Below are 21752 nucleotides of genomic sequence, written 5' to 3'. Positions count from 1 at the left end.
ATACCCATACCTCTTAACTTTAATAATGTACATACCCATACCTCTTAACTTTAATAATGTACATACCCATACCCCTTAACTTTAATAATGTACATACCCATACCTCTTAACTTTAATAATGTACATACCCATACCTCTTAACTTTAATAATGTACATAACCATAACTCTTAACTTTAATAATGTACATATCCATACCCCTTAACTTTAATAATGTACATATCCATACCCCTTAACTTTAATAATGTACATACCCATACCTCTTAACTTTAATAATGTACATACCCATACCTCTTAACTTTAATAATGTACATACCCATACCCCTTAACTTTAATAATGTACATACACATACCTCTTAACTTTAATAATGTACATACCCATACCTCTTAACTTTAATAATGTACATATCCATACCCCTTAACTTTAATAATGTATATATCCATACCCCTTAACTTTAATAATGTACATACCCATACCCCTTAACTTTAATAATGTACATACCCATACCCCTTAACTTTAATAATGTACATACCCATACCTCTTAACTTTAATAATGTGTAGACAACGTTGTGTAATCCTTGTTTAAATAATTACAATGCACTTCATTCAGGGTAAAGACCTGACCTAAAGCCACACTAACAGACAAAATGTAGCCACTTTCTCCTCAACTCCAACAACACAAAACGAAAGTGATCTGTGATTCAGGGTCACTGACTCCACCCATTTCCCCGAAAACCTACAGACGGCTGGTTTGTGAGCGAGGCACAGAAATCACGCAGCTGCACTGATAAAACATTAAAATATTGATTACAATAGGAGGAATCCATAATTCTGGATCACAAACAATAATCCATTGGACTGCATCTGAATTAGAAGAGAGATCAGGGAAATGGCATTTTATTACCAGCAACAGCCATTTTACAACCCAGTAAGTGTTTTTTCTTTCTTTTTCTTTTCATTGTTGAAAACGTTATGGTTGCAAAGATAACGGTTTTAAATAAGTTTCATCTCATCTCATTATCTCTAGCCGCTTTATCCTGTTCTAAAACTAATATATATGCGCGCAAATAATGAAAGGAATGATAATAGGATTTATATATATATATATAAAAAGAAACCTTTATTCGTCGCATGCACACTTCAATTCATCCTCTGCCTTTAACCCATCTGAAACAGTGAACACACGCACACACTCAGAGCAGTGGTCAGCCACACCAGAGCGCCCGGGGAGCAGTCAGGGGTTCGGTACCTTGCTCAAGGGCACCTCAGCCCAAGGCCGCCCCACGTTAACCTAACTGCATCTCTTTGGATTGTGGGGGAAACCGGAGCACCCGGAGGAAACCCATGCAGACACGGAGAACATGCAAACTCCACACAGAAAGGCCCTCGCCGGCCACTGGGTTCAAACCCGGAACCTTCTTCCTGTGAGGTAACCGTACTAACCACTACACCACCGTGCCGCCCCATTGTACATACCCATACTTCTTAACTTTAATAATGTACATACCCATACCCCTTAACTTTAATAATGTACATACACATACCTCTTAACTTTAATAATGTACATACCCATACCCCTTAACTTTAATAATGTACATACACATACCTCTTAACTTTAATAATGTACATACCCATACCCCTTAACTTTAATAATGTGCATACCCATACCCCTTAACTTTAATAATGTACATACCCATACCCCTTAACTTTAATAATGTACATACACATACCTCTTAACTTTAATAATGTACATACCCATACCTCTTAACTTTAATAATGTACATACCCATACCTCTTAACTTTAATAATGTACATACCCATACCCCTTAACTTTAATAATGTACATACACATACCTCTTAACTTTAATAATGTACATACCCATACCTCTTAACTTTAATAATGTACAGACCCATACCCCTTAACTTTAATAATGTACATACACATACCTCTTAACTTTAATAATGTACATACCCATACCTCTTAACTTTAATAATGTGCATACCCATACCCCTTAACTTTAATAATGTACATATCCATAACCCTTAACTTTAATAATGTACATATCCATACCCCTTAACTTTAATAATGTACATACCCATACCTCTTAACTTTAATAATGTACATACCCATACCCCTTAACTTTAATAATGTACATACACATACCTCTTAACTTTAATAATGTACATACCCATACCTCTTAACTTTAATAATGTGCATACCCATACCCCTTAACTTTAATAATGTACATATCCATAACCCTTAACTTTAATAATGTACATATCCATACCCCTTAACTTTAATAATGTACATATCCATACCCCTTAACTTTAATAATGTACATACCCATACCTCTTAACTTTAATAATGTACATACCCATACCTCTTAACTTTAATAATGTACATACCCATACCTCTTAACTTTAATAATGTACATATCCATACCCCTTAACTTTAAATAATGTGTAGACAGCGTTGTGTAATCCTTGTTTAAATAATTACAATGTACTTCATTCAGGGTAAAGACCTGACCTGAAGTCACACTAACAGACAAAATGTAGCCACTTTCTCCTCGACTCCAACAACACAAAACGAAAATGATCTGTGATTCAGGGTCACTGACTCCACCCATTTCCCCAAAAACCTACAGACGGCTGGTTTGTGAGCGAGGCACAGGAATCACGCAGCTGCACTGATAAAACATTAAAATATTGATTACAATAGGCGGAATCCATAATTCTGGATCACAAACAATAATCCATTGGACTGCATCTGAATTAGAAGAGAGATCAGGGAAATGGCATTTTATTACCAGCAACAGCCATTTTACAACCCAGTAAGTGTTTTTTCTTTCTTTTTCTTTTCATTGTTGAAAACGTTATGGTTGCAAAGATAACGGTTTTAAATAAGTTTCATCTCATCTCATCTCATTATCTCTAGCCGCTTTATCCTGTTCTAAAACTAATATATATCTCTCATCTCATCTCATTATCTCTAGCCGCTTTATCCTGTTCTAAAACTAATATATATGCGCACAAATAATAAAGGAATGATAATAGGATTTATATATATAATATTTATATATAAAAAAGAAACCTTTATTCGTCGCATGCACACTTCAATTCATCCTCTGCATTTAACCCATCTGAAACAGTGAACACACGCACACACTCAGAGCAGTGGTCAGCCACACCAGAGCGCCCGGGGAGCAGTCAGGGGTTCGGTACCTTGCTCAAGGGCACCTCAGCCCAAGGCCACCCCACGTTAAACTAACTGCATGTCTTTGGATTGTGGGAGAAACCGGAGCACCCGGAGGAAACCCATGCAGACATGGGGAGAACATGCAAACTCCACACAGAAAGGCCCTCGCCGGCCACTGGATTCAAACCCGGAACCTTCTTGCTGTGAGGTAACCATGCTAACCACTACACCACCGTGCCGCCCCATTGTACATACCCATACTTCTTAACTTTAATAATGTACATACCCATACCCCTTAACTTTAATAATGTACATACCCATACCTCTTAACTTTAATAATGTGCATACCCATACCCCTTAACTTTAATAATGTACATACCCATACCTCTTAACTTTAATAATGTGCATACCCATACCTCTTAACTTTAATAATGTGCATACCCATACCTCTTAACTTTAATAATGTACATACCCATACCTCTTAACTTTAATAATGTACATACCCATACCCCTTAACTTTAATAATGTACATACCCATACCTCTTAACTTTAATAATGTACATACCCATACCCCTTAACTTTAATAATATAAAAGTTATAATATTATAATATTATAGTCAGGCTGTCTGTTGTTGCCCAAATGAGGATGGGTTCCCTTTTGAGTCTGGTTCCTCTCGAAGTTTCTTCCTCATGTCGTCTGAGAGAGTTTTTCCTTGCCACCGTCGCAACAGGCTTGCTCATTGGGGATAGATTAGGGATAAAATTAGCTCATGTTTTAAGTCGTTCAAATTCTGTAAAGCTGCTTTGCGACAATGTTTATTGTTAAAAGCGCTATACAAATAAACTTGATTTGATTTGATTTAATAATGTACATACCCATACCTCTTAACTTTAATAATGTACATACCCATACCTCTTAACTTTAATAATGTACATACCCATACCTCTTAACTTTAATAATGTACATACCCATACCTCTTAACTTTAATAATGTACATACCCATACCCCTTAACTTTAATAATGTACATACTCATACCTCTTAGCTTTAATAATGTAAATACCCATACCTCTTAACTTTAATAATGTACATACCCATACCTCTTAACTTTAATAATGTACATACCCATACCTCTTAACTTTAATAATGTACATACCCATACCTCTTAACTTTAATAATGTACATACCCATACCTCTTAGCTTTAATAATGTACATACCCATACCTCTTAACTTTAATAATGTACATACCCATACCTCTTAACTTTAATAATGTACATATCCATACCCCTTAACTTTAATAATGTACTCACCCATACCTCTTAATTTTAATAATGTACACACCCATACCTCTTAACTTTAATAATGTACACACCCATACCTCTTAACTTTAATAATGTACATACCCATACCTCTTAACTTTAATAATGTACATATCCATACCCCTTAACTTTAATAATGTACATACCCATACCTCTTAATTTTAATAATGTACACACCCATACCTCTTAACTTTAATAATGTACATACTCATACCTCTTAGCTTTAATAATGTACATACCCATACCCCTTAACTTTAATAATATAATGTACATACCCATACCTCTTAACTTTAATAATGTACATACCCATACCTCTTAACTTTAATAATGTACATACCCATACCCCTTAACTTTAATAATATAAAAGTTATAATATTATAATATTATAGTCAGGCTGTCTGTTGTTGCCCAAATGAGGATGGGTTCCCTTTTGAGTCTGGTTCCTCTCGAAGTTTCTTCCTCATGTCGTCTGAGAGAGTTTTTCCTTGCCACCGTCGCAACAGGCTTGCTCATTGGGGATAGATTAGGGATAAAATTAGCTCATGTTTTAAGTCGTTCAAATTCTGTAAAGCTGCTTTGCGACAGTGTTTATTGTTAAAAGCGCTATACAAATAAACTTGATTTGATTTGATTTAATAATGTACATACCCATACCTCTTAACTTTAATAATGTACATACCCATACCTCTTAACTTTAATAATGTACATACCCATACCTCTTAACTTTAATAATGTACATACCCATACCTCTTAACTTTAATAATGTACATACCCATACCCCTTAACTTTAATAATGTACATACCCATACCTCTTAACTTTAATAATGTACATACCCATACCCCTTAACTTTAATAATGTACATACCCATACCCCTTAACTTTAATAATGTACATACCCATACCCCTTAACTTTAATAATGTACATACCCATACCTCTTAACTTTAATAATGTACATACCCATACCTCTTAACCTTAATAATGTACATACCCATACCTCTTAACTTTAATAATGTACATACCCATACCCCTTAACTTTAATAATGTACATACCCATACCTCTTAACTTTAATAATGTACATACCCATACCTCTTAACTTTAATAATGTACATACCCATACCTCTTAACTTTAATAATGTACATACCCATACCTCTTAACTTTAATAATGTACATACCCATACCTCTTAACTTTAATAATGTACATACCCATACCTCTTAACTTTAATAATGTACATACCCATACCTCTTAACTTTAATAATGTACATACCCATACCTCTTAACTTTAATAATGTACATACCCATACCCCTTAACTTTAATAATGTACATACCCATACCTCTTAACTTTAATAATGTACATACCCATACCTCTTAACTTTAATAATGTACATACCCATACCTCTTAACTTTAATAATGTACATACCCATACCCCTTAACTTTAATAATGTACATACCCATACCTCTTAACTTTAATAATGTACATACCCATACCCCTTAACTTTAATAATGTACATACCCATACCTCTTAACTTTAATAATGTACATACCCATACCTCTTAACTTTAATAATGTACATACCCATACCTCTTAACTTTAATAATGTACATACCCATACCTCTTAACTTTAATAATGTACATACCCATACCTCTTAACTTTAATAATGTACATACCCATACCCCTTAACTTTAATAATGTACATACCCATACCCCTTAACTTTAATAATGTACATACCCATACCCCTTAACTTTAATAATGTACATACCCATACCCCTTAACTTTAATAATGTACATACCCATACCTCTTAACTTTAATAATGTGTAGACAACGTTGTGTAATCCTTGTTTAAATAATTACAATGCACTTCATTCAGGGTAAAGACCTGACCTAAAGCCACACTAACAGACAAAATGTAGCCACTTTCTCCTCGACTCCAACAACACAAAACGAAAATGATCTCTGGTTTTATATATATCTCATCTCATTATCTCTAGCCGCTTTATCCTTCTACAGGGTCGCAGGCAAGCTGGAGCCTATCCCAGCTGACTACGGGCAAAAGGCGGGGTACACCCTGGACAAGTCGCCAGGTCATCACAGGGCTGACACATAGACACAGACAACCATTCACACTCACATTCACACCTACGGTCAATTTAGAGTCACCAGTTAACCTAACCTGCATGTCTTTGGACTGTGGGGGAAACCGGAGCACCCGGAGGAAACCCACGCGGACACGGGGAGAACATGCAAACTCCACACAGAAAGGCCCTCGCCGGACCCGGGGCTCGAACCCGGACCTTCTTGCTGTGAGGTGACAGCGCTAACCACTACACCACCGTGCTGCCCGTTGTGCAACATTTTCCATTTTATTTTTATGTTGTCTCTCCAGCAACAAAAGGTCCCTAAGTTATGGAAACATTCCACTATTGTCCCTGTTGCAAAGATTAATAAGCCTTCTACATTAAATGATTTCAGGCCTGTGGCACTGACATCTTTAGTTATGAAGACGTTGGAGAAGCTCATTAAAAAGGAAGTTTTATTACAGGTAGAAAAAATTTTGGACCCCCTACAATTTGCTTATAGGCCAGGTATAGGTGTGGAGGATGCCACCATCACACTGCTACATTTTCTGTATTGCCACCTTGTGGGATCCAAAGCTCAGGCAAGACTGTTCTTTGTAGATTTCTCTGCTTTTAACACTATCCAGCCACATCTGTTAGCAGAGAAGCTAATCAGTCTTTTTAAATTGGATTTTAATCTTGTTGGTTAGATACTGGATTTTTTGACCAATTGGTCCCAGTGTGTGAGGGTTAATGGCTGCTTTTCAAATCAGCCGCAGTCCTCCTCTGGATTTCCTCAAGGTTGTTGTCTCTCCCCATTACTATACATTCTGTACACTAATGACTGTCACAGCAACTATGCAAATAGACACATTATTAAATTTGCTGACGATTCTGTCATTGTGAGTCTTCTTGAAGGGGAGGAGCCAATTCATGGGCCTGTTGTAAATGATTTTGTATCTTGGTGCGATGAATCCTTTCTCCAACTAAAAATGAGTCTAAAACAAAGGATATGATGATCAACTTTAGAACGTCTCGTCCTTGTCCTGTAGTAACCAGCATTAAAGGTGTAGATATTGAGCTGGTAAACAGCTATAAATACCTGGGAGTGGTTGTGGTCAACAAATTAAGCTTTGATGCTCACGTTGCTTCCACAGCAAAAAAAAGTTCAGCAACGGCTCTATTTTTTGAGGAAAATTTACTCTTTTAATGTTTGCTCAGAGATGATGACCCTCTTTTATAGATGTTTTATTGAATCAGTTTTTATGTTCTGCATTGTTGCTTGGTATGGAAATCTGACCCTGGCCAATAAAAAGAGGCTTGGTAACCTTGTTAAAGTGGCCAGTAAGGTTACAGGGAGGAGTCAAGTTCAGTTAACTGATCTGTATAACAGACAAGTGTTCAGGAAGGCTTCTTTGATCTTAGAGTGTGTAGATCATCCTCTTCAGTCTGAATTTGTATTGTTGCCCTCAGGCCGTCGGTGGAAGGTGCCTGCTCTTTGGACTAAGGCTACATCCACACGACAACGGCAACGAGATGTTATTTAAAAATATATCGCGTCCAAATGGGCAACAATCAGTAAAATATCAGGTCCATATGGCAACGCAACGCTTGCTGAAAATGATGCAATACACATGCCACACCTCTAGGGGTGCTGTAAGATGGTCCCTTCGGAGACACCAGAACAATAGAAGAAGTAAGGATGCATGCGCATAAACTATTATGCACGAGACTTCATATTAGCCACAAAGTCAGGAAAATCTGTTTGTAAAATTACATTATAATGACCAAATCCAATGAAAAGTATTTTTCCAGTCTCACCTGTGAAAGGTAATCCCATGTGATCTCGTTTGGACGGCAAACCTGTTGGTACAGTTAAACGCAGCTAATCTTTATTCTCCGCTTTGACCTATCCAATATGGCGGTGAGGATGACATGATTCTACGCGGAAGGCGGCGTCTTTAATGGTCCGGAATAAATTGAATGATACATGTTGATGGATTAATTTGTTGTTTCTCACCTGTGAAAGGTAATCCCATGTGATCTCGTTTGGACGGTAAACCTGTTGGTACAGTTAAACGCAGCACATGAATCTTTATTCTCCGCTTTGACCTATCCAATATGGCGACGAGGATGACGTATGATTCTACGCGGAAGGCGGCGTCTTTAATGGTCCGGAATAAATTGAATGATACACGTTGATGGATTAATTTCTTCTACGCCCTTTTTGAGGAATGTATTGTAGGACTTAAACCCACATCTGAAGAGGTGAGATCGCTCCTTTTTTTTCCCCTATTTTTGCTGGCGGGATTGACTCTGCCCTAAGGGCAGAGTCTCTCTCTCTCTCTCTCTCTCTCTCTCACTTTGCACCATTACACAATAAATATTCACAGTGAAAATATTTTGTAAGCGTGTTTCATGAACCAAGTTATAGGATTTGTTGACAACTCGCATCGAGTTCGTTACACTTCTACCCGGCGTGAAGCACTCACAGTCATGTGGTTGTGACGTCATCGTAAACAAATCCGTTCTACTCATCCAGACGACTTCACAACGGCAACGTTGCCAGATCTTTCCACTCTGGAACCCGTTCTCAAAAAGATTGCGTTTTGGGCACCCAAAACGCCGGTGCCATGTGGACGCCAGGCCTAAACGATAAGCAATTGTATCGGAGTCACCTGAATCCGTTGCCGTGTGGACAGGGCCTAAGAGATTTAAGGTTTCCTTTCTCCCCACTGCCATCTAGGTGCTGAATGGCAGTTAGTTCCATGTTTGTCCAGTAATTGTCTAGTGCTCATGTTTAATTTGTACAGACCCTGCCCATGACGTGTTCTCTGTCATTGTGTATTGTGTGTGAATATCTTTGTGTGTATCTTTCTGGCTGCAAACCCATTTCCCTGTTTTGGGACAATAAAGATACTTTGACTTTGAAGGAAATACTAGTGCTTGCAAAGTAACAATTAAAAATTCAAAATAAATGCAACGATTAGAAAGTTTAAAATATATTTAATGCAGGCACACAGAAAGAGAGAAAAAGGTAAAGAGAAAGGAAGATATAAAGAGAGAGAGAGATTTTATTTTACTTACCCAAAGTACTTCCCTTGATATAGTATAAGACAGATAGATAGATAGATAGATGCACTTTTAAATGTTCAGCATGTGAGAGAAAGAACTCTGAAAAAATCTACCAGGACCTTTTTGTTTTACATTGGAGTGACACACTTTATTATTCAACAGAAAATCCCTTTCACTGGTTCAATCCAAGGAGGCTTGAAGGATGGCAAGAGTATCACTGTAAGTGGACAAGTTTTACCAGGAGCCAACAGGTAAGACAAAGTTTTATATTCTTGTGGGAAGATGGAACATGACTAGCTCAACTTTTTCCTGCTACCCTGTCCATCCCTTTGTAGAGATTGTCGTAGTTCCAGAAATTGTGTTTACCGTAAATCCTCTAATATAGGCCGGGGCCTTTATTTCACTCAAGTGCATCTTGGTCCAGGCCATTATTGGAAGGAGGCCAGAATTAGAGGCAGGCCTCTATTTCTATTTGAGCAAAACAGACTACCAGTGGAATGAATAAAAACGAGATTTTGTGTCTATTTGAACCTATAAAATAGGTTGATGCTTGGTTGCCTGGTTACCACCAGACCTACGGGTAATCACAATCAGGGGCGCCTGCAGGGTTGAACTGTAAGGTACGCACTAGCGGTGTAATCCCCCCCCCCCCCCCCCCCCAAAAAAAAAAAAAAACGCTTGCGTGCTGCAGTTTCTATGAAGAGTCGATCTATAGGCTTATACACAAAACAACGATAGAACTTTAACTTGAAATTGAACAATAGCCTTCCATGAACACAGGCTGATATTTGAACAACATATGTGAACTACACACGACAATAAACAATAAACTCTTTATAGCCTCGATTAGAATCTAGTGAACTTGCTCAGCACTACCGCACGCACGACTCTGACACACACTGTAGCGCAACGTGGGGTACATAGACTCGTTGAAAAACTCCTCGGGTATTTTTCTGAGTTTACCGAAAATCAGAGTAGAAGGAGCCACCCACCCTCTGTCTGGTTTGAAGCGGTTCTGTAGGACATTGAGCTTTACAGAGTCCGGTGCACATTTTAAGGCATCTGGTTGAAGTTTACCTATGTCTGATAAATGTGATGTCAGTGATAGCGGGCTGACTCGTGGCTCATTAGTAAAGCTATCTGATGGCTCATTTGTCAGCAAGGTGGAGCAACCATCTACTTCTGATCGTAAGGGACATGGGGAGATGTAGGTGTTCTTATATGAAATTCACTGGATGTATGGCTAGTTTCAAACTCAGAGGTAGATGAAGGCAATTCCCTCAAAGGAACTGAGCTAGCATCCAGCTGCAGCGTACTGCTGCTAGGTTGCGGAGGAGTGGAAGCTGCCGGTGCCGTGTTACTAGCTGATACTGGAGAGGACTGGCAAGCAGATGACACCCCTGGATCACTGCTTTTGGACTTTTTCGTAAAAGTCTGAAACAAGCTCGTTTGTTTCAGGGTTCGTTTACTCATTTTTGACTCGCTTCTCAATAAATTCTCGCACAAGCTCTGACTACTGACGATTGTCTGTCTCCGTTTCTCAAAACTGGAGAGAATCTCAGTGGTGCAAGAAAAGTATATCTGCACTGACCAATGAGCTTTCTTGGTCACGCACACCCCGCCCACTCCTGAAGCACACAAATGCGCCGGCACACACACGTCTCTCTCTCTCTCTCTCTTTCTCAAATTATGTTGCATTGCCAAAGCATTCAGGTAACAATTATAATTAAAAAAAAAATATCTCTCTTCCCAAGGTACGCCTAGTGCGTACGGCCATACGCCTGGCGGCGCCACTGATCACAATTGTCTTTCAGATCGGAACGATTGTGTAAGGCCACTATGATCTCAGAAACATCGTTGGTTATAGCCCCGGCCTGTATTAGAGTCCGGCCATTATTTACCTCCTCCGACAGCGAGACCGGCCAATATTAGAGTCCCGGCCAGTAATGGAATACAGGCCAGTATTAGAGGATTTACGGTATATATGGGTTTCCTCAGGGTGCTTCAGTTTCCCACACAGTCCAAAGACATGCAGTTAGGTTAACATGGGACGGCCTTGGGCTGAAGTGCCCTTGAGCAAGGCACCTCACCTCCAACTGCTCCCTGGGCACTGTAGCATAGCTGCCCACTGCTCTGGGTATGTGTGTGTGCTCATTGATCACTTGTGTGTGTGCATGTGTGTGTTCAGTGCTTCAGATGGGTTAAATGCAGAGGACGAATTTCACTGTGCTCGAGCAGGGGTGCCGCCAGAAATTTTGGGCCCCATGAAAGATTAGAATTTTGGGCCCCCCAACTTTGCCCACCCTCGTCACAATTGCACTATTGTCATTATTTGACTTTTGATAGCCCATGGACCTTGAGTTTGTGACTTTGTTATTACATTTTATGTATTAACCTACCAGGGACTAGATGAAAACTGGTCAGTGACTAATTCTGGTGCATTTACAATCACAAATGAAAATTCAAGATTTTGCCACATGGCTTCTTGTGCTAGGACAATTGGTAGTGAAATGTGTGATGTGACTGCTAATAAATCATAGAAAAAGTTTTCAATTTGAAACCAATGGTTTAGAACGTGTGAACATTCCACACATGTAACCATGTCAAACACTTGACTGGTGTCCGTTATTAGCAACACTTTAATCTAGCAAACTGTATATGGCGCTCGCTCATTAAAAACTTCAATCCTAAAGCATTTATGGGTTGTATTGCTGCTTACCTCCTTCTCCAAAGGGGGGTTCAGTGGTTTGGTAGGGCGGAGGTCCCCCTGAGGCTGAATCTGTGCATATTTAGGGCACCCCATTAGTTATGAAACTGGTTATTAGCACTAGTTATTAGCACCAGCATAACATAATGTTTCATCTTGTTTATCACACAAGTCAGTTCAGTTATTAAAATGGAAAAAATGTCACTGTACAAACTGTAAAAGTGTTCTCTTGATAGGCTAATCCAACCACGTTCATACTGTTCATTTACCATTCGCTAATATTTTGAACACACATGTGAGCGATAGCTACCTTTCTTTGGGAGAAACTGAGTGACCAGTTGCCTGCCTCTCCGGTCCCTCTCAGCTTTCAGCTGCCTTTCTTTACGTTTTTGACAGCCACTCTTCATATTTAGCGATCATAGACTGTACGCGCTCCACTGCTGGCTGGCTGGCTGCTGCACCGCGACACAGCAGCAAGTAGCGTTGCACTGATCAGCACACAGACTTAACGCATCGCGCTTCTACTAGAACTGGACCGTACCATTTCGCAAAAGGGGGAGGGTTAAATGACAATATGTTGAAGAACTCAAGAAATAGACAACCTTGTTCAATTAGCTCATTTTACCAGATGGAATATTGCATTGTTGTTATTTCAAAAGTCTTATTAAAATCATTAAAAGCATATTATCAGCCCCTTAAAGGGCCCCATGGCAGTGCTGGGCCCCTAGAATTGTTCTAACCTTTCCCCCCCTGGCGGCGCCCATGTGCTCGAGTATGCATGTGACAAAGAAATGCTTCTTCTTCTTCTACACATAATACTGTGCAACAGTCTTTCAAAAAAATCTTCAGTGCTTATTTGATGTCTTCTGCATTAATACATCAGTGAAAAAAGAGAGAAATTTTCCAGGAATATATTTGTTTATTAGTAAAGGAAATAGCGCATATAACAGACTACTTTTCAAAGAAAAAAACATAATGCAGGCTGTATGATGGTAGTCCATCTATCCATTGAGGTTCTCAATAGCACAATATCTCAAGATCAAGTGGTTAATCATTTGTAGGATTTATATGAGTGTGGCAGCGGGGTCATGATCAAGCGTCAGTCTGTGAATGGAGGGCAGAGTCAGGGAAGGTAAGTGGCAGAATCACTGCACCTGACGTGAATTAACCTGTGTTTGTGTGTCTTCCCCAGTAACTGTGCCCTATAAAAGGAGAGAGAGAGAGCAGAGGAAGGGAGCTCTCTCTCCCGACCAGAATGCATGTGTGTGTGCGTGTGAGAGAGTGAATGAGCGGAAAAGCCACATATACAGAAAAAAATAAAAGTTTCTGAGAACTCAGTTCTGGCCTGCCGTGCTTCTGTGCTCCACCCACCTGCTCTGGTTCTACAATGGGAGTATCATTGTAACTAGCAGATGAACTGATTTTGGAACTGATCTAAATACGGTGGATTACATGGTCAAATATCGAAAATAGTTTTTCTTTAATAGCTTCCTTTCTGTTTGAAGTATATTTTAAGTGTACTTCAGGAATCGAAATGAGTAATTAGTGTGTTTCCTGGCATGCACCTGGCATGGACGAGACTGTCGCTGGTCTGCCTGGCTTCAGCGAGGACGAGACTGTCGCTCCACTGCCGAACTTCAGTGAGGATGAGACTATCACTCAAATAAAGTCTTGACCTGTCTCTGAGTCCATGCCTGAATCCAAGCCCAGATCCACGCCTGAGTCCATGCCCATATTGGAATGCATGCCCCTGCTGATGCCAGGGTCCATGCCCATGCTTAAGCCTAGGTGCACACCTGATTCCATGCCCATACTAACACCTGAGTCCATGCCCATGTTCAAGTCCATGCCCATGTCAACACCAGGGTCCATGCCCATACTCAGGCCCACGTCTATGCCTGAACCTATGTCTATGCCAGAGCCCAGGTCCACATATATACTGGAGCCCATGTCTATGCCTGAGCCCACAATCGTGCCCAAGTCTATGCCTAAGCCCAAGTCCAAGCCTATGCCTGAGCCCATGCCTACATCGGAGTCCACACTCATGTGTATACCTAAGCCCATGTCTATTCCTGAGCTCCCGACCATCCTCGTGTCCATGTTTGTGTCTAAACCCAAACCAAACCAGCCATGTCCACCTGCGTCCTTTCCCCATTCAAGGCCCGACTGGAACCTAAGCCTCCACCTAAACCCAGGTTCCAGTGGCACATCCAGCCAGAGCAGAGCTCTGAGGGGACATTGTCCAGTGCCAGGCCCTTAGCTCTGGGGCTGACAAAAGGAAGTTTTTAGCTCCTGGAGGGAGCTATTTGGGGGGATTTTGTCACGTCTGCGTGCTCTTGAGCTTGGCGAGCCTTGAGCGATTGCTCGCGCCCATGTGCATTTGTATTTGGAATGAGCATGCCGCTCTCACAGCAAAGACCAATTATTGAAATCACCTGTTGTTGTTTTGAGCACAATTAGCATGCTCATAAAAGGACTCCTTCTTGCACTAGGACTTTGTGATGTATTCACGATATAACACCCTGTTTCCTAGCCTTGCTCTATGTTTTGTGCTATGCTGGTTACTGACTCTGCTTTTTGTTTTGTTTCTTATGACTCTATCTCTGCCTCACACTTTTATCTATTGTTTGCTTTATGGTTTTGTGCACACCTGTAAATAAACACCTTCCCGCAATTCCATCTGTCTGCAACCCCCTTGACAGTTCATCTGTACCTCTGGTCATTCTGACCAAACAACTCAATCTTTGTCTCATCTGACCATAAAACTTTCCTCCAGAAGGCGTTTTCTTTGTCCATGTGGTCAGCTGCAAACTTAGTCAAGCTTGAAGGTGTTGATTTTGGAACAGGGACTTCTTTCTTGGATGGTACCCTCTCAGTTCATGGCGATGTAAAACTCCTTTGACTGGAGACAGTGTTCCAGCAGCTTCCAGTTCATGGCAGGCCTGTGCCTTAGTGGTTCCTAGGTTGTTCCTGACCATCCAAACCAATTTAATTTTGGCTGAGGGTGACAGTTTGGGTCTTCTTCCAGCAAAGTGTCTTGGCAAAGTAGCTACACCCCCCAATAACCTCTGCTTGCATACAATTGTTTGATCTGAAAACAATGGAATCTGCAGTTATTTAGAAATGGCTTCAAGAGACATTCCTGAGTTTTGTCAAAGATCCTCTTTCTCAGATCTGCACTGAGCTCCTTGGACTCTCCCATTGTACTGTGTATTGGTTAATCCAATGAGTGCTATCAAACAAACCCTTATTTTGTTGCCACAGAGAAGCTACCAGCTATAGTCAGTCATGATCACTAACTTGATATGGCAAGTTAAAAGACATTTTGGAACTTTCAGCACTGTTGAATTAATAATTTAAGTGGGCATATGTAATTTTTAACCTGCTATGTACAACCTCAAATCAGAAAAAGTTGGGACGATATGTTAAAATTGAAATTAAAAGTGAAAACAATGATTGTAAACTTTTACCTATATTGTACTCAAAATAATACAACAGCACATTATTTGATGTTCAGCCTCATGAATTTTATTGCTTTTTCAAAATAAACACATTTCAATTTTGATTTTTTTCAACACATTTAAAAAAAAAACTGAGGTGATAAAGCATTTACCACTGTGTAATGTTGCCAGAATTTGATTGGCTTCCAGAGAGCCTTTAGCTCAACCAACTGATAACCTTTGGGGTGATTTGGAATATTAACTGCGTGCCAGGCTTCCTCGGCTGATATCGATGCCTGACCTCACTAATGCTTGTGTGACAGAATGGGCACAAATTACCACAACCTTTACAGAAGAGTGGAAGCTATTATAACAAATTATAAGATAAATTATATTAAAATTATGAATTGTATTCTAATTTAAAATTATAACAAATGGAAAACTAAATCTGTAAAGGGATGTTCAAGAAGCACATATGTGTGATTATTCAGGTGTCTACATACTTTTGGCCATATAGTGTATATATATTATATACAGATGTATGTAATATATATGTCTTTCTTGGTTAGAATCAGCAGTTTCCCAAACAGTTTCCAAGTTGTTTGTTGTTCCAGGTTCCATGTGAATCTCCAGTGTGGTTCCAGACCGGATGCTAACATTGCCCTGCACTTTAATCCACGCTATGACTCCAGTTCAGGTTATATAGTAACCAACACCAAGCAGAATAACTGCTGGGGAACAGAGGAACGCATATACCAGGCCCTCTTCCCCATGGGAAGCCCTTTCAACCTACAGATTCTGGTTACAAGCCAATCATACAAGGTTACTTAGTTTCACTTCTTTTTTACCCACATTAGTAAACAAAAATGGTAGCACTTAGCTCAGCTTTCTTGTTCGTATTATAAGTCACTGTAGAACATATATCATGCACTTTTTCAACCTAAGTTACTACAACACCGATTCTGTTACCACAGTGATCTGATTCTGACACTGATTTTTGGGTTATAAGTGTTAAATTTTGTCCCAGTGTGCTAACATGCTCATCTTCTTCTCCTAAATAAGACTCTGAATAAATGTGTAATACAATATGCTTTCACAGATAAGTGTCAATGGAATCCATATCATGGATTACAAGCACCGTATCCCATTCAACATGGTGGACACTATCGTCGTCGATGGGATGGTGGTGGTTAATAACATTGGTTTCCAGGAACCTGTGGTGAGAACAACTTAAAGAACAACATACTTTTACATCTTGTTACTTAAACAAATCCTGATAGATTTATAGAAATGACTGAGGAAATAAATGAAGTAATACTCCCGCTTTGCGGCACAGTGGTGTAGTGGTTAGCACTGTCGCCTCACAGCAAGAAGGTCCTGGGTTCGAGCCCCGTGGCCGGTGAGGGCCTTTCTGTGTGGAGTTTGCATGTTCTCCCCATGTCAGTGTGGGTTTCCTCTAGGTGCTCTGGTTTCCCCCACAGTCCAAAGACGTGCAGGTTAGGTTAATTGGTGGCTCTAAACTGACCGTAGGTGAGTGTGAATGGTTGTTTGTCTCTATATGTCAGCCCTGCGATAACCTGGTGACTTGTCCAGGGTGTACCCCGCCTCTCACCCATAGTCAGCTGGGATAGGCTCCTGCGACCCTGTAGAACAGGATAATCGGCTACAGATAATGGATGGATGGATGGAATACTCCTGTTTTGTTTCTGTCAGGGAGAAATTTACTTTAAAGGACCATGATTTTAAAAAATCTGGTTACATAGAGTCACAAAACAATACAAGAAATATGAAGTGTTTCTGGGAAATATTTTTAATCTCCCCAATAGAAAGGGTAACGCTTTTCCTAGACCACTCAGTAGTCTAGAAGAGAAATTTTATATCATTGACTGACTGACACACTCTGTTTTTGAAACGTACATGCAAAGAGTCACATCTGACATTACTAGTGACAAAGAGAACTGCTGTCATATACATAATATATGTTCTGACATCTGTCTTTACATGTCGTGGTGATCTGACAGAACTGTTTTGCAAAGGCTTGGGTTTTTTTTAATGGTTTTGATTTCATTTTGTAGGGCATTATCCCTGCCCAAGCTGGATTCCAGGTAACTGGTAGTATTTTTCAACTGTACTCCACAATTTTCAAAAATTTGCAAAAGATGTTAGACGAATATGTTTAGTAAAGGCTGATAATTTGCCAATTTAATATTGATTATATATTATGTAATTATAATTTAATTTAATAATATAATTTATATATATATTCTTTTTTAATTTCATAGTTGGTTACCTCAAAATGACATTTCTAATGTTATATCTCCTGTTATATTTGTAGCCACAGTTTGCTTATCCTCCTGGATATGGTGTAAGTAACTTCAAGTTTAATCAGAAAAATAAAGCTCTTATAACCTCTTATCCTCCCTAAAAATCAGAAAGTATTACTTTATTGGAAACATAATTTACAAATGTAATACAGTGCTTATAACAGTTTTAATTAACATTTTTGATTCATAATGATTCTTTTTTCCTCTCTTCTTGTTGAGGCAATGACACGAGGATATTTGGTCACTGACCCCCTACATGTGTTGGCAAATCATAACATTTCTCCTTTCTTTGGAAATGAGTACTCTTCCAGGCTTGTTCCCATAAGTTTTTGACTCAGCCTTTGGCTGAAGCCTATAGGGGCACCTGTCTGTAGGTGTATGTTTAACTGAGTTTGAGTGTGTTTAAGAATGTAATTGGCGTGCCAGCCTCAGGTAGCAATTCCACAGTCCCAGTGTGGTGCCACTGCATACTGACTATATAAGTGCCATAACCTTAGCTTATAAAGTAATCCCCTGTAGCTGAGCAGTCTACGTGTACTATCCAGAAACAGGACAGGTATTGTAATGTCGGTTTGAATCCTGGCATTGACATATTTCTAAGCGGGCTGTTTTTTCTATTTATGTACCATAGCTTCTGTCTCCAAATCAAAGACTGAGCTCAGACCTGCACAGGTCTCTATTTTATTTTATTTTTTAGATTATTTGCATATTTGTAGCCTCCAGAGGACATGCTGTAAAAGAACTCAGTTAACCTTACAGATTACTGAGATCAAAAAGTAAGAGGCATGAATTTAATTTTATTGTAAAATACTATAGTCACATGATCACATGCTTTTGAGCTTGTCACTTTCAGACTGCAATATCCTGTTTTTCAGTCAGACACAGCATCTCTTTACAAAGCTACTTTGTTTCTTCAGAGTTATACTTTCAATTTACACATGCATTCATGGGCGGCACGGTGGTGTAGTGGTTAGCGCTGTCGCCTCACAGCAAGAAGGTCCGGGTTCAGGCCCCGTGGCCGGCGAGGGCCTTTCTGTGTGGAGTTTGCATGTTCTCCCCGTGTCCGCGTGGGTTTCCTCCGGGTGCTCTGGTTTCCCCCACAGTACAAAGACATGCAGGTTAGGTTAACTGGCGACTCTAAATTGACTGTGAGTGTGAATGGTTGTCTGTGTCTATGTGTCAGCCCTGTGATGACCTGGCGACTTGTCTAGGGTGTACCCCGCCTTTCGCCCGTAGTCAGCTGGGATAGGCTCTAGCTTGCCTGTGACCCTGTAGAACAGGATAAAGCGGCTAGAGATGATGAGATGAGACATGCATTCACAATGAAATGGCCTATTCCCTTCTTGTTTTTCTGTATAGGTGCCTGCATTTTCTGCTCCAGCAAGCTATGTAAGATCACAAGGCCACTTCACATACTTAGCTCACTTTCTGTTTTACTTTAAAGTGATGAGCTGTTAATAACCACTTCTTTCTTGTATTCTTCATCCTTAGAGTGTGCCATACAAAACCATCATCAATGGTGGATTGCAACCTGGCAAAAATATTTTCATCCAAGGTGTAATTAATCCTCAAGCTTACAGGTCAGACGTTAGCTTTATTCCGCTACTTTGAATAATTAGAGCCTACAGATGTATAATTTTAGCTATTAGGGGAAAAATTATTTATCTTCTTGCCTCAATTAGTGTTTTTGCTCATTTTAACTTGCTACATATCTTGCAAGGCCAAGCACTGACTGTGAACAAAGTTCAACTTCCCAATTCCTGCAGCCGCAGATCCCAGCCAACTATTAAATGGACTTCTCAGTTTTATGCCAATCTTTTTAAGGCTTTCTGTTTAAGGAGAGAGTACCACAATTTTTAGCATAAGCTGCAAAAACTTTCTTAAATTTCTTTTGTTTTTTGTACCACCAGATTTTCCATTAATCTGCGCTACCAAAGTGGGATTGCCTTTCATTACAATCCTCGCTTTGATGAGAACTTGGTTGTGCGTAATACCAAAACAATGGAGCAGTGGGGCTCAGAGGAGCGCTTCGGAGGCATGCCATTTCACAAGGGACAAACCTTCCAGGTACATAATGTAAATTAAAAGTTGGTAACTTTGTTTTTTTTTTTTCTTTTTTTTAAACAACATATGTATGCTTGTTTGTTTAAGTGCCTGATTAATATAGCAGTTTATTTTAAGAATAGGTGCTTCAACTAAAAATGAATGCAAAAAGTGCTCCATAGCCTATATATGTGTGTCACATTTGGTAATCTCTATTTCAGCTCATCATCTCCTGCAATCCCCATCATTACAACGTGTCTGTCAATGGGAAACAAGTGCATACCTACAACCACCGCTTCACCAGGCTACATGAGATTGATGTTCTGGAGGTGTGTGGTGACCTGAGCTTGACTGCTGTAACTGTTTAGCCAAATTTTTACCAAATCGCAGTTTACAGTTACATTTTTAAAATAAACAACCAGTTATTAAAGTCTGTGGATTGCTATGGAAAATGCAAATAAATCTGGCAATGTTCAAATATAATCTTTGTATTACAATTATATCAACATAATGAAGGGAATGTAATAATTCAAATAAACCACTTTTCTACTATGATTTTTAAGGGCTTTTTAAAATATGCTTTTTAAATTACAATTATTTTACATGAAAGATTTTGGAATGATACCCTGTTAATTGTCCTTCCTTACATTTAACAAAAGCAACAAAACAGTGCCATCTGGTACTATATATCTCTAACAATTCTGCTTCGTTCTGTTGTGTCTTTCTGAGAGATGACAGTAAATATCTAAAAGTGTTTTTTATTATTTTAAATTTAACCTCTATTTAGCCAGGCAAGCCACTAAGAACAAGTTTGTTCTGTGGTTTTTTTTGGATTTGTTTGTGCTGTTTTTAATAAACACATTTTTCCTGCACTTGCGTCCTACCTCAACCTGCCATTCCATGACGTACTTGACTGCCATGCAATCTAACACACAAACATATGGCTAACAAACAGCAGCATCAGACAGTGCAACATTCAAGACAGATGTAACATATACAAGCAGTAAGAAGGGGAAAATACAGAGTATATGAGAAACAACAGTAAACATTTACTGATATTAGTCAGTGAGCAAAACTGTAGCATGTATCATGTCCACAACAGAGTCCTTGAAAGCTGACATGGGGACAAGTTATCCAGTTTTAGGGTTTTTTGCAGATTGTTACAGTCTTTGGCTGCAGTAGCTTGGAATGACAACAGACCAACCATGGTATTTGTTTTGAGAACTTTCAGTAAAATAAGATGAGCAGCACAGATTTTATAAGCAGCAGATATAGTGTGACACAAATAAGGAGGAGACAGACCAAGGAGGGTTTTATAAAGGAGCATGAACCAGTGGCTAGGGATAAAGAGCACAGTGATATGTTTTAAAAGGGGCATTTGTAGCATATCAGATAGCACAGTGATACAGAACATCAAGCACTTGCAGGCTGACCAATACAGTGCCCTCTACAATTATTGGCACCCTTTGTAAAGATTAGTCAAAAGGGTTAGAAAAAAAAATCCACCTTTTGATGAAGTAACTTCATCTCACACTGAAAAAAATTTAAAAATTCAACCTTTAATTAAAATAAGTTTATTCAGAGTA

General features: G+C 39.3%; 1 protein-coding gene across 1 annotated transcript; it reads left to right on the top strand.

Moving 5' to 3' along the window:
• The first annotated feature begins 2647 nt into the window (after positions 1-2647).
• Positions 2648-21055, top strand: LOC132901569 (galectin-9-like). Its single transcript, XM_060944051.1, has 10 exons — positions 2648-2833; positions 9815-9903; positions 16414-16621; positions 16899-17018; positions 17875-17904; positions 18135-18164; positions 19483-19512; positions 19615-19703; positions 20034-20190; positions 20388-21055. Exons 1-10 carry the CDS (start codon positions 2795-2797, stop codon positions 20532-20534), a joined length of 939 nt encoding a protein of 312 aa, XP_060800034.1. The 5' UTR covers positions 2648-2794; the 3' UTR covers positions 20535-21055.
• The last annotated feature ends 697 nt before the right edge of the window (positions 21056-21752 follow it).

Source organism: Neoarius graeffei, chromosome 17, assembly GCF_027579695.1.
Source record: "Neoarius graeffei isolate fNeoGra1 chromosome 17, fNeoGra1.pri, whole genome shotgun sequence".
NCBI classification, from domain to species: Eukaryota; Metazoa; Chordata; class Actinopteri; order Siluriformes; family Ariidae; genus Neoarius; species Neoarius graeffei.
This window is presented reverse-complemented; position numbering and strand designations above follow the sequence as displayed.